The sequence below is a fragment of the Oncorhynchus mykiss genome, chromosome 15 (genome assembly GCF_013265735.2).
Source record: "Oncorhynchus mykiss isolate Arlee chromosome 15, USDA_OmykA_1.1, whole genome shotgun sequence".
NCBI classification, from domain to species: domain Eukaryota; kingdom Metazoa; phylum Chordata; class Actinopteri; order Salmoniformes; family Salmonidae; genus Oncorhynchus; species Oncorhynchus mykiss.
The window spans coordinates 21,671,778-21,685,412 of NC_048579.1; the positions used below are offsets into that span (position 1 = coordinate 21,671,778).

Below are 13,635 nucleotides of genomic sequence, written 5' to 3' on the forward strand. Positions count from 1 at the left end.
CAATAAATGGGATATTTGATCAAGAAAATATGACTACAGAGCACATCCTCCTCTACTGTTCTCTGACCTGAGAAACATGGTACAGTAGGGTCACAGACAGAGCCACTGCTGATGTGGGCACAGGACACTGGGCAGGGGGCACAGCTGAGTCTCACCAGGCCACTAGGACATGTGATGTTGGCACAGCCATCTTGAGGGCAAGGCTCTGGAGGAGGGGGGGGGGGGGGGGGGGGGAGAGTGAGAGAGAGTGAGTGAGATAGAGAAAGAGAATGTAAGTTCATGGCACTTCATCAATTATTAGCCCTTCCATATCTTTTGAAATATATTTCAGTCTTAGTGGACTTACTGATTTCTGTGGCCAGGTTAGATTCTCCAGGGAGCTGGGTGCAATCTCTGCCCCCATTCTGGGGTGGGATGCATCCCCTTTGCCTTACCTCCACACCCCCACAATCCTTAGAGCAGTTAGACCACGTCACCCACGGCAACCAGTGCCCATCCACTGTTGACAAGAGGCAAGTATGTCACGCAAAGAGGGTTCACATTGTGATAACAATAACAAGTGAAATAACAAGTGATGATGATGATGATTATGATGTCGACAAAGATAACAAATCTAATGATGAAGATTCAAATGACAATGATGATGATGATGAAGATGCTACTCACTACTGTAAGTCGCTCTGGATAAGAGCGTCTGCAAAAAAATGACTAAAATGTCAATGTAAAATGTAATGATGATGATGTTGATGCAGATTGTGAAGACAAAAGTGATGATGATGAAGATACTACTGCCGCTGATTAATATCATGACGATAACAACAATCACCATATGGCTCATCTCTCACCAGGACATGACGTGCTGAAACACTGCTGTCTCTGGGTGTCGTCCCCTCTGCACTGACCCAGGGTGTCCCCCAGGGGGCAGAGTCTCTGCCTGATCATGGAGCCTGTCCCACAGGAGAGGCTACAGGGACTCCAGGGGCCCCAAGGGGCCCAGCTCCTACATCCCTGCTCATCAGAGGGCCCCCCTAAGGGCCCCAGCAGGGAGTCAGAACAGTCTGCCATGCCATTACACACCTAGAACAAACACACAGAACCAAAACTAGAACAACACCTAGATCACTCGACTTAAAGGCCCAGTGCAGTCAAAATGCTGTTTTTCCTGTGTTTTATATCATATATCACATTTTATACCATTCAGCTGATGAATCTAACACTGTAAAAGCCCCCCCAAAAAATGTATCAGTGTTATTTCCTGATAGTTACTGATTGAAAATACAATCTACACATGACCTTCTAATCAGCAGGGTTGCATGGGCGTGAGTTTCGGCTTTCCATGGTGACATCACCATGCGGTAAATTGGTTAATAGACCAATAAACAAAGAGAGTTCCAAACCACTCTGCCAATCACAGCTAGTTCTCAGTTTTCCCCTCCCAACTCAGACAACCTCCAGACAGTTTTCGAAAATTTGTGTTTGAGAAATATTTTTTTGCTAAAAGATTACTAATATATTTCAAATTTTCATGGAAATCTTTTAGAGTAAGGTGCTTAGCTGTTACTCAGAAATTATTTGATGAAAAAATGACTGAATTGAGCCTTTAACATTACTGGCAGCACTTTATTTGTAAAAAAATATACAAGGGTTATATTCATCAGGCACCAAACAGAAGAAAAAGGACTGAAACTGAAATGTTTTCTGTTGTAAAACGTTTTTAGTGTTGAATGTCCTAATGAACACGACCCAGGTATATACAAATGAAGGACATGGTAAGATAATATACTGTGCTGCGTATTTTTGGCCCGAAGCATTTGTTTTGTTCAATGTCAGTAAGCACTGGAGAAAAATGTTTGGTTAGGGGAATCTTACTGTTTTGAAGGAGACACACGATCCGTCCAGGCAGGTGAACTCAGGACAGATGTGACTGTTGTTCTTATCGCCAGGGAGAGCAGGGGATGGGCTGGTCTTATCTAGTTACAGGACAATACAACCACAGACTATGGACTCAATTCAATCAAAACGACATGAAATGGACCATTTGAAACAAGGTTTGCAGAGCTCCATGTCTCTAAGTGATGGTTTGTGCACCGCGGCAGATTCTATTTTCCTCTCACAACTCACCACACACCAGCTCATCCTCTCCGTGTGGACAGTCGGCTACACCATTGCACACTTGAGTCGCGTTCACACACGTGTGGTTGTCACATGGAAAGCTCCCAGGGCAAGGTGGGACCCTTGTAGAGCCTAAAAAAAACAGACGGTGCTCTTTTTATAAACATCTGTTAAAATTAATTTATGGGATGCATGTACTCGTGTTGGAGTGTATATATTTGCTGTACATATATATTTCATATATTAGTGTTAATATGCATGTATTATACAGTATGGTTCCTATCCAGTAGGTGTCAGTACGATATACAGTACCTTTCAAAAGTTTGGACACACCTACTCATTCATTTATGCTAAGCGTGTGCAAAGCTGTCATCAGGGCAAAGGGTGGCTACTTTGAAGAATCTCAAATGTAAAATATATTTTGATTTGTTTAACACTTTTTTAGTTACTACATGGTTCCATATGTGTTATTTCCTAGTTTTGATGTCTTCACTATTATTCTACAATGTATAAAATAGTAAAAAAGAAAGAAAAACCCTTGACTGGTTCTGTATGTTTCATGTATTTTCCATCAGGTGCATTACTAACCGCAGTCATCCACACTCTCGTCGGAGGCGTCCCTACAGTGAGGTATCCCATCACATAGCTGCTGGTAGTCCACACACTGGTCACCACTGCGACATGGCACCTGGCCGGGGCCACACGCCCGGGGACAGCCCTGCTCGTCACTCCCGTCCAAACAGTCTGTCTCCCCGTCACAGTGCCACGCCCGGGGCACACATTGCCCATTGGCACAGGCAAACTCATAAGACTGGCAGGCTGGGGTAAGAGAGAGGGGGGAGGGTCAGTTTGGTCCTTACCCACAAGGCACCTAGCTAGGGAGGTCTTATAGATCTGAGAGATTAAGATATGTTGTATGAAGTATATTTCACCCAGTAATCCAGATGAGTAATAAGTCCATACTGCAGATACCTATCTAATACTTTCAGCAGTGCCTTGTGGTAGGAGTTATGGTGGTGTTTGGAGTTGGAGTTGTGTTGCAGACACTGTTGAGTAACTCTTGGGCAGAGTGCCAGCCTTCCCTCTTGATGTTCTCAACAGTATTGTTGCTCTTACCAGAAGTGGGTGAAGTCGGGTTGATGGGTGTTGCTATGGTAACTGGGGCCATGGTGACTGGTTGACAGTTGTTCTGGTCCTCGTCCTCTCCGCCCTGGCAGTCTGTCACCCCGTCACATAGCTTGGTGAGTGTCACACAGGTGCCATCAGCACACAGGAACTGACCAGGGGCACAGGTCACTGTCACATAAACAAAGGTTTAGCCACCACGCAGGGTGAGTTTGGACATGCAAAAAACACATGAAATAGGAAAAATATAAGCACCCACCAGTTATTATATTTTTAGCGCATACACACAGGTACATGCGTGCACTCACACAGACCCGCACGCCTGTCAGATGGTGTTTCCAGAGGCCTCAGAGCTCTCAATGCTGTTTGAAAATGTGTAATATCTAGGAATGTGTCATTCGTACTGTATCAGTCAATATCAACCTGCTTTAAATTAATTACACATTGCAGTCGAATGTATCATGTCAATATATCTATTGTTTTCAAGTGATAGTGAGGATTGATTGTAAATATTCATGTACCTTCGGTTGAACAGACGGCTTCATCGGTGCCAGAGGGACAGTCTTTGTGGCCGTCACACACCTTGTCTGCGGGGACACACTGGTCCCCAGGGCACTGGAACTCTCCCGGGGCGCACACACACCCCCTCTCATCACTCAGATCCCCACAGTCATCATGGCCATCGCAGCGGTGGAGGTAGAGCACACAGAGGCCCCCTGAACACAGGAACTCCCCCTGGCCACACACCACCCCGCACTCTGACCACACACAAAAACACTTGAACTTGAGAGGGAAAGACAATAATAGACTCGTACATGTAAAGTATAAAATCTAAGGAACGTATGTATACACTAACAGAAATGGTTATAGACACGAACATACAGTGCATTCGGAAAGTATTATTTTCCACATTTTGTTATGTTACAGCCTTATTCTAAAATCGCAAAATAAATTGTAAATCCTCTGCCTCCCGAGTGCGCAGATCTAAGGCACTGCATCGCAGTGCTTGAGGCGCAACTACAGACTCAGGTTTGATCCTAGGCTGTGTCGCAGCCGGCCGCAACCGGGAGACCCATTAGACAGCGCACAATTGGCCGAGCATCGTCCGGATCGTCCCATCGCGCTCTAGCGACTCCTTGTGGCAGGCCGGGCACATACACACAAACTTCTGTCACCAGCTGTACGGTGTTTCCCCCGACACATTGTTGGGGCTGGCATACGGGTTAAGTGAGCAGTATGTCAAGAAGTTGCATGGCTTGGCAGGGTCGTGTTTCGGAGGACGCATGGCTCTCGACCTTCGCCTCTTTCGAGTTCGTACGGGAGTTTCAGCGATGAGACAAGACTGCAACCACCAATTGGATATCACGAAATTGGAAAAAAAGTACAAAAGAATGCAATTATAATAATAATCTCATCTATCTACACACAATACCCCATAACACAGGATCCTGAGTGGAGCAGCGGTCTAAGACACTGCATCGCATTGCTAGAGGCGTCACTACAGACCAGAGTTCGATCCTGGGATGTATCACAACCAGCCGTGATTGGGTGTCACATAGGGTGGTGCACAATTGGCCCAGCATCGTCTGGCTTAGGGGAGGGTTTGGCCGGGGTAGGCCGTCAATGTAAATAAGAATTTGTTCTTTACTGACTTACCTAGTTAAATAACAGTTATATGAAAAAAATATATATATCATAATATTGACAAAGCGAAAACAGTTTTTTTTAAATGTTAGCAAATTTAGAAAAAGAAAAAAACTGAAATACCTTATTTATATAACTATTCAGACCCTTTGCCATGAGACTTAAAATGTATCTCAGGTGCATCCTGTTTCCATTGATCCTCTTTGAGATGTTTTTACAACTTAATTGGAGTCCAACTGTGGTACATTCCGTTGATTGGACATGATTTGGAAAGGCACACACATGTAAGGTTCACAGTTGACAGGGCTAGTCAGAGCAAAAACCAAGCCATGGGGTCAAAGGAATTGTTCATAGAGCTCCAACACAGGATTGTGTCGAGGCACAGCCCTGGGGAAGGGTAGCCCAAACAATTCTGCAGTATTGAAGGTCCCCAAGAACACAGTGGCCTTCATCATTCTTAAATGGAAGAATTCTGGAACCACCAAGACTCTTCCTAGAGAAGGCCACTCGGCCAAACTGAGCAATTGGGGGAAAAGGGCCTTGGTCAGGGAGGTGACCAAGACCCCAATGGTCACTCTGACAGTGCTAAAGAGTTTGTATGTGGAGATGGGAGAACCTTCCAGAAGGACAGCCATCTCTGTAGCACTACCCCAATCAGGCCTTTATTGGTAGAGTGGCCAGATGCAAGCCACTCCTTAGTAAAAGGCACATGACCGCCCGCTTGGAGTTTGCCAAAGGGCACCTAAAGGACTCTCAGACAATGAGAAACAAGATTCTCTGGTCTGATGAAACCTAGGTTGAACTCTTCGGGCCAGAATGCCAAGTGTCACATCTAGAGGAAACCTGGCACCATGGGGGTGGCAGCATGGGGGTGGCAGCATCATGCTGTGGGGATGTTTTTCAGCGGCAGGAACTGGGAGACTAGTCAGGATCGGGGGAAAGATGAACGGAGCAAAGTGGAGCAAAGTGAAAACCTGCTCCAGAGCACTCAAGATCTCAGACTGGGGTGAAAGTTCACCTTCCAACAACCCTAAGCAGAAAGCCAAGATGCAGGAGTGGCTTCGGGACAAATCTCTGAATGTCCTTGAGTGGCCTGAATATACAGTGGGGCAAAAAAGTATTTGGTCAGCCACCAATTGTGCAAGTTCTCCCACTTAAAAAGATGAGAGAGGCCTGTAATTTTCATCATAGGTACACTTCAACTATGACAGACAAAATGAGGAAAAAAAATCCAGACAATCACATTGTAGGATTTTTAATGAATTTATTTGCAAATGATGGTGGAAAATAAGTATTTGGTCAATAACAAAAGTTTATCTCAATACTTTGTTATATACCCTTTGTTGGCAATGACAGAGGTCAAACGTTTTCTGTAAGTCTTCACAAGGTTTTCACACACTGTTGCTGGTATTTTGGACCATTCCTCCATGCAGATCTCCTCTAGAGCAGTGATGTTTTGGGGCTGTTGCTGGGCAACACGGACTTTGAATTCCCTCCAAAGATTTTCTATGGGGTTGAGATCTGGAGACTGGCTAGGCCACTCCAGGACCTTGAAATGCTTCTTACGAAGACACTCCTTCGTTGCCCGGGCGGTGTGTTTGGGATCATTGTCATGCTGAAACCTTGCTGATGGAAGGAGGTTTTCACTCAAAATCTCATGATACATGGCCCCATTCATTCTTTCCTTTACACGGATCAGTCGTCCTGGTCCCGTTGCAGAAAAACAGCCCCAAAGCATGATGTTTCCACCCCCATGCTTCACAGTAGGTATGGTGTTCTTTGGATGCAACTCAGCATTCTTTGTCCTCCAAACATGACGAGTTGAGTTTTTACCAGAAAGTTCTATTTTGGTTTGATCTGACCATATGACATTCTCCCAATCTTCTTCTGGGTCATCCAAATGCTCTCTAGCAAACTTCAGACGGGCCTGGACATGTACTGGCTTAAGCAGGGGAACACGTCTGGCACTGCAGGATTTGAGTCCCTGGCGGCGTAGTGTGTTACTGATGGTAGGCTTTGTTACTTTGGTCCCAGCTCTCTGCAGGTCATTCACTAGGTCCCGCCGTGTGGTTCTGGGATTTTTGCTCACCGTTCTTGTGATCATTTTGACCCCACGGGGTGAGGTCTTGCGTGGAGCCCCAGATCGAGGGAGATTATCAGTGGTCTTGTATGTCTTCCATTTCCTAATAATTGCTCCCACAGTTGATTTCTTCAAACCAAGCTGCTTACCTATTGCAGATTCAGTCTTCCCAGCCTGGTGCAGGTCTACAATTTTGTTTCTGGTGTCCTTTGACAGCTCTTTGGTCTTGGCCATAGTGGAGTTTGGAGTGTGACTGTTTGAGGTTGTGGACAGGTGTCTTTTATACCGATAACAAGTTCAAACAGGTGCCATTAATACAGGTAACGAGTGGAGGACAGAGAAGCCTCTTAAAGAAGAAGTTACAGGTCTGTGAGAGCCAGATATCTTGCTTGTTTGTAGGTGACCAAATACTTATTTTCCACCATAATTTGCAAATAAATTCATTAAAAATCCTACAATGTAATTTTCTGGATTTTTTTTTTTTTTCTCATTTTGTCTGTCATAGTTGAAGTGTACCTATGATGAAAATTACAGGCCTCTCATCTTTTTAAGTGGGAGAACTGGCACAATTGGTGGCTGACTAAATACTGTTTTGCCCCACTGTAGCTGTGCAGCGACGCTCCCCATCCAACCTGACAGAACAAGAGGGTTTGCAGAAAAGAATGGGAGAAACCAAATACAGGTGTGCCAAGCTTGTAGCATCATACCTAAGAAGACTCAAGGCTGTTATTGCTACCGAAGGTGTTTCAACAAAGTACTGAGTAAAGGGTCAGAATACTTATTTCCCCATTTTTATTTTTTACAAAAAACAGTTTTTTTCTTTGTCATTATGGTGAATTGTGTGGAGATTGATGACGTAACGTAACAAAATTTAGAAAAAGTCAAGGGGTCTCAATACTTTCCGAATGCACTGTACACACCTAGGCTTGTTAATACTAATATGAAATTTGACAATAATAGACACCTACACACATCGAGTACAAAAACACACTTATGGACACTAGACAGACATACATTTTCAATCACACCCACCTTGCTCATCAGACCCGTCAGCGAACCCACAGTCCAGGCGTCCGTCACACACGCGGCTGGCAGGCAGGCAGCGCCCGCTGTCACACTGGAACTCCCCCAGCGGGCACAGGGGCACAGGGGTGGCAGGCCCACAGAACTCCTCGTCTGATTGGTCGGCACAGTCCGGATGCCCGTCACAGCGCAACGCCAGGTCCACACAGGGCCCGCTGGCACAGCGGTATTGCCCCGGGGCACAGGTTGATGGGCACAGCTCGTCAGAGCCGTCACCGCAGTCGTCCTCGTTGTCACACACCCATAGGGAGGGGACGCAGCGTCCCCCCGTGCACAGGAACTCTGACTCCTGACAGGGGGAGGGAGGTGGGCACGGGGAGCCCTCACATTGCCATAAGCCCTCAGTACATGAGCTGGAAGACCGCAGACATACAGAATACATCAAACCCATAAAAACACCTTCCAGGTACACATAAACACACAGGGCAAATCCTAACAGGACTTACTATCGAAGTTAGTATCCTTTCTATTCATTCACCCAGCCACAGAACCTACCACAAAACCTATTCACACAACTAATAAAATGTTCCTCTCAGGTGTGTAAAATGACAAAATCAGTCTAGCTGAACTGAGAGACGTGTTAGTAAGTATCAGTTTCGACACCCCAAATGAAAAGCCCACATGTCAAATTGGCGTCACACGACACGGGTGATGGTTTATGAGTTGAGCCGATAGGCGAGGGGACAGACTGACCAGTTCTGGCAATGCTGGGTGATGCTGGCCCCGGGTGGGAAAACAGAGGCTGCCCACTCACACGGACAGAGTGCGGGCGCCACGCAGCCTTCACCTGTAGGTGGAGACAGAGTCAGGGCAAGGATATGATAAAACAGGGAGTTTCTGGGGCGTGCAGGGTTTTGTTCCAGCCCAGCACTGACACATCGCATCTAATCAACAACCCGAATGGAGGTCCATGATAAGTTGAACCAGGTGTCTTAATGCTGTCGTAGAATAAAAGCCTGCACATTCCCAGGCGCTCTCCAGGACCGGTGTGAATGATGACAGACGGGAAGGAACTGGATTGAGATGTAGCCCTTGCTGTCTTACTGTGGTGGAGAGTGCCCGCGGGGCAGAAGCAGCCCTCCACACAGGAGAAGGCTCCACACTGGGAGTCAGGGCTCTGGGCTTCACTGGGACAGGTGGGAGAACAAGCCGGCCCACAGGCCTCATAAACCAGACCATTCTCACACTGCAGGGCTACACAGAGGAGGGGGAGGAGGGTGGAGAGAGGGAGGGAGGAATGGAAATAGTTCATCTGCATTTTGTCACGCAGGGTGTAAACATGTGTAAAAAGGTCTATCCAAGGTCTACCCAATTCAAATTAATGTTGCTCAATCAGTGTCAATGTCCAATCCGTGTGTGTGTGTGTGTGTGTGTGTGTGTGTGTATGTGCATGCGCGTGCAAGAGAAGCTGTACACACGGCAGAGTTCCTGGGACCGCCAGGGGATGTAGACACCACGCCGGTTACACTCCTCAGCGTAGGCAGCGATGGCTGTACACAGACACTCACAGTCCCCCCCAGAGTCACATCTAACACACCCAGAGAACAGGGATTAACACATTGTGCTTCATAAAGAGTCATTAGTAGATTAAAAACCTGTATTGGAATAGGATACTGGTGTTCTAAACTTGACCTAAATATGTAATAACCTCTCTTACCTCTATTTAACCTGTTCTGCTATCAATTTTTGTTTTATGACTTCTGACCCTTTAGGACTGATGCGTTGTTAGATTTGTGGAAGCTTTGCAATCCTTAATAGCACCTCTCCAGTCCTGTGATTTAAAGGTTAGCCACTCACCCACAAGCATCAAAGACACACCAGTCATAGTACTGCTGGTAGGGCACCTCAGGGTGGCACAGAGAAAATAGGTCCTGGGTGATGACAGCACACCTCTTTCTCCCCCACGTCACCCTGTGAGGGTTAATCTGGAACAGGGGACAAAGATTAAGGTGTATGTGTGTGTGTGTGTGTGTGTATGTGTATGTGTATGTGTGAGTGTGTGTGTCACTCACTGTGCCACTCTGTGTGTGTGTGTGTGTGTGTGTGTGTGTGTGTGTGTGTGTGTGCGCCACTCACAGTGCATGGGTCTCGAAGGTCCTGGTCTTGAACATCTGGGCAGGAGGGGCTGACCTTCCAGGAGTTGCCAAACAGCTCGGCTGTAGACTCCACGCTACCCTGACGCGTGGTGAAGTCATTCTCTGTGTCCCCGTCAAAGTTCCCACACAGGCCCCCCACTCGCCCTCTCAGATGAGCCGCGAGACGCACGTATACACGCATGCCTAGAGGAGTGGAGAAGAATGGTCAGGACTTCAGACTGATAACTACGTTTGCTTTGTCAATAATCACAGTCAATAATCACAGTCAATAATCACTTTCTATGATCACAGTCAATGGTCACCGTCAATGGTCACAGTCAATGGTCACCGTCAATGATCATGGTCACCGTCAATGATCAATGGTCATTGGTGCAGCTGTATGACTATTTGAGGAACTGAGGACCCATGACAAATCTTTTCAGTCTCCTGAGGGGGAATAGGCTTTGTCGTGCCCTCTTTTTTCACCTTTATTTAACTTCTTCGATATAGGGGGCGCTCTTTTAATTTTTGGATGAAAAACGTTCCCGTTTTAAACAAGATATTTTGTCACGAAAAGCTGCTCGACTATGCATATAATTGACAGCTTTGGAAAGAAAACACTCTGACGTTTCCAAAACTGCAAAGATATTGTCTGTGAGTGCCACAGAACTGATGTTACAGGCGAAACCTAGATAAAAATCCAATCAGGAAGTGCCGCATTTTCTGAAACCGCCTCATTCCAATGACTCCTTATATGGCTGTGAAGGAGCTGGGAGTCAGCTTACGTTTTCCACGTTTTCCCCAAGGTGTCTACAGCATTGTGACGTATTTGTAAGCATATCATTGGAAGATTGACCATAAGAGACTACCAGGTGGTCGCTTGGTGTCCTCCGTTGCAATTATTGCGTAATCTCCAGCTGCAGTATTTTTCCGTTTGCTTCTGATGAGAAGCCAACTGCCACCACTGATAGATTATCGAATAGATATGTGAAAAACACCTTGAGGATTGATTCTAAACAACGTTTGCCATGTTTCTGTCGATATTATGGAGCTAATTTGGAAAAAAGTTTGCCGTTGTAAGTGACTGCATTTTCCGGTCTTTTTCTTAGCCAAACGTGATTAACAAAACGGAGCTATTTCGTCTACACAAATAATATTTTTGGAAAAAATGAACATTTGCTATCTAACTAAGAGTTTCGTCATTGAAAACATCCGAAGTTCTTCAAAGGTCAATTATTTTATTTGAATGCTTTTCTTGTTTTTGTGAAAATGTTGCATGCTGAATGCTAGGCTTAATGCTATGCTAGGCTATCAATACTCTTACACAAATGCTTGTGTAGCTTTGGTTGAAAAGCATATTTTGAAAATCTGAGATGACAGTGTTGTTAACAAAAGGCTAAGCTTGTGTTTGAATATATTTATTTAATTTCATTTGCGATTTTCATGAATAGGAAACGTTGCGTTATGGTAATGAGCTTGAGGCTATGATTACGCACCCGGATACGGGATTACTCGTCGCTAGAGGTTAACCAGGTAAGCTAGTTGAGAACAAGTTCCCATTTACTGCAACCTGGCCAAAACAACAACACAGAGTTACACATGGAATAAACAAGCGGGGGGAATGGGAGCTGAATGAGTCAGAGGTCTGCCAGAGTGGCATGAGCTGATCACGTGCGCTCACGTGAGAGTGACCTGCGTTCCATCGCATTTCTACAGACAAAGGAATTCTCCGGTTGAAACACTATTGAAGATTTATGTTAAAAACATCCTAAAGATTGATTCTATACTTTGTTTGACATGTTTCTATGAACTGTAATATGACTTTTCGTCTGAACCTTTGCCTGGACTTGCCCGCGTGTGGTGAGTTTGGATTGTGTACTAAACACGCAAACAAAAAGGAGGTATTTGGACATAAATGATGGACTTTATCGAACAAATCAAACATTTATTGTGGAACTGGGATTCCTGTGAGTGCATTCTGATGAAGATCATTAAAGCTAAGTGAATATTTATAATGCTATTTCTGACTTCTGTTGACTCCACAACATGGCGGATATCTGTATGGCTTGTTTTGTTGTCTGAGCGCTGTTCTCAGATTATTGCATGGTGTGCTTTTTCGGTAAAGCTTTTTTGAAATCTGATACAGTGGTTGCATTAAGGAGAAGTGGATCTAAAATTCCATGCATAACACATGTATCTTTTAGCAATGTTTATTATGACTATTCCTGTAAATTCATGTGGCTCTCTGCATAATCACTGGATGTTTTGGAACTGCTGAACATAAGGCACCAATGTAAACTGAGATTTTTGGGTATAAATATGAACTTTATCAAACAAAACATATACGTATTGTGTAACATGAAGTCCTATGAGTGTCATCTGATGAAGATCATCAAAGGTTAGTGATTCATTTTATCTCTATTTCTGCTTTTTGTGACTCCTCTCTTTGGCTGGAAATAAGGCAGAGCTTTACCTAGCATAGACTTAAACATGACCTGGAGCCAGTGGGTCTGACGACGAATACAGTGCCTTGCGAAAGTATTCGGCCCCCTTGAACTTTGCGACCTTTTGCCACATTTCAGGCTTCAAACATAAAGATATAAAACTGTATTTTTTGTGAAGAATCAACAACAAGTGGGACACAATCATGAAGTGGAACGACATTTATTGGATATTTCAAACTTTTTTAACAAATCAAAAACTGAAAAATTGGGCGTGCAAAATTATTCAGCCCCTTTCAGTGCAGCAAACTCTCTCCAGAAGTTCAGTGAGGATCTCTGAATGATCCAATGTTGACCTAAATGACTAATGATGATAAATACAATCCACCTGTGTGTAATCAAGTCTCCGTATAAATGCACCTGCACTGTGATAGTCTCAGAGGTCCGTTAAAAGCGCAGAGAGCATCATGAAGAACAAGGAACACACCAGGCAGGTCCGAGATACTGTTGTGAAGAAGTTTAAAGCCGGATTTGGATACAAAAAGATTTCCCAAGATTTAAACATCCCAAGGAGCACTGTGCAAGCGATAATATTGAAATGGAAGGAGAATCACATCACTGCAAATCTACCAAGACCTGGCCGTCCCTCTAAACTTTCAGCTCATACAAGGATAAGACTGATCAGAGATGCAGCCAAGAGGCCCATGATCACTCTGGATGAACTGCAGAGATCTACAGCTGAGGTGGGAGACTCTGTCCATAGGACAACAATCAGTCGTATATTGCACAAATCTGGCCTTTATGGAAGAGTGGCAAGAAGAAAGCCATTTCTTAAAGATATCCATAAAAAGTGTTGTTTAAAGTTTGCCACAAGCCACCTGGGAGACACACCAAACATGTGGAAGAAGGTGCTCTGGTCATATGAAACCAAAATTGAACTTTTTGGCAACAATGCAAAACGTTATGTTTGGCGTAAAAGCAACACAGCTGAACACACCATCCCCACTGTCAAACATGGTGGTGGCAGCATCATGGTTTGGGCCTGCTTTTCTTCAGCAGGGACAGGGAAGATGGT

At 45.0% G+C, this 13,635-nt stretch overlaps 1 protein-coding gene across 1 annotated transcript in view; it reads right to left on the reverse strand.

Moving 5' to 3' along the window:
• scospondin (subcommissural organ spondin) overlaps window positions 1-8,587 on the reverse strand; it is a 62,946-nt gene extending 54,359 nt beyond the window's left edge. The window contains exons 1-9 of the mRNA XM_036945611.1: window positions 7,994-8,587; window positions 3,759-3,995; window positions 3,229-3,408; window positions 2,701-2,931; window positions 2,122-2,244; window positions 1,870-1,970; window positions 846-1,077; window positions 347-499; window positions 68-205 (exon numbers count right to left, since the gene is read on the reverse strand). Of these exons, the coding sequence (XP_036801506.1) occupies window positions 68-205; window positions 347-499; window positions 846-1,077; window positions 1,870-1,970; window positions 2,122-2,244; window positions 2,701-2,931; window positions 3,229-3,408; window positions 3,759-3,995; window positions 7,994-8,435 (1,837 nt within the window). The 5' untranslated portion in view covers window positions 8,436-8,587. The remainder of the gene's footprint in view (window positions 1-67; window positions 206-346; window positions 500-845; window positions 1,078-1,869; window positions 1,971-2,121; window positions 2,245-2,700; window positions 2,932-3,228; window positions 3,409-3,758; window positions 3,996-7,993) is intronic.
• Window positions 8,588-13,635: the final 5,048 nt, after the last annotated feature.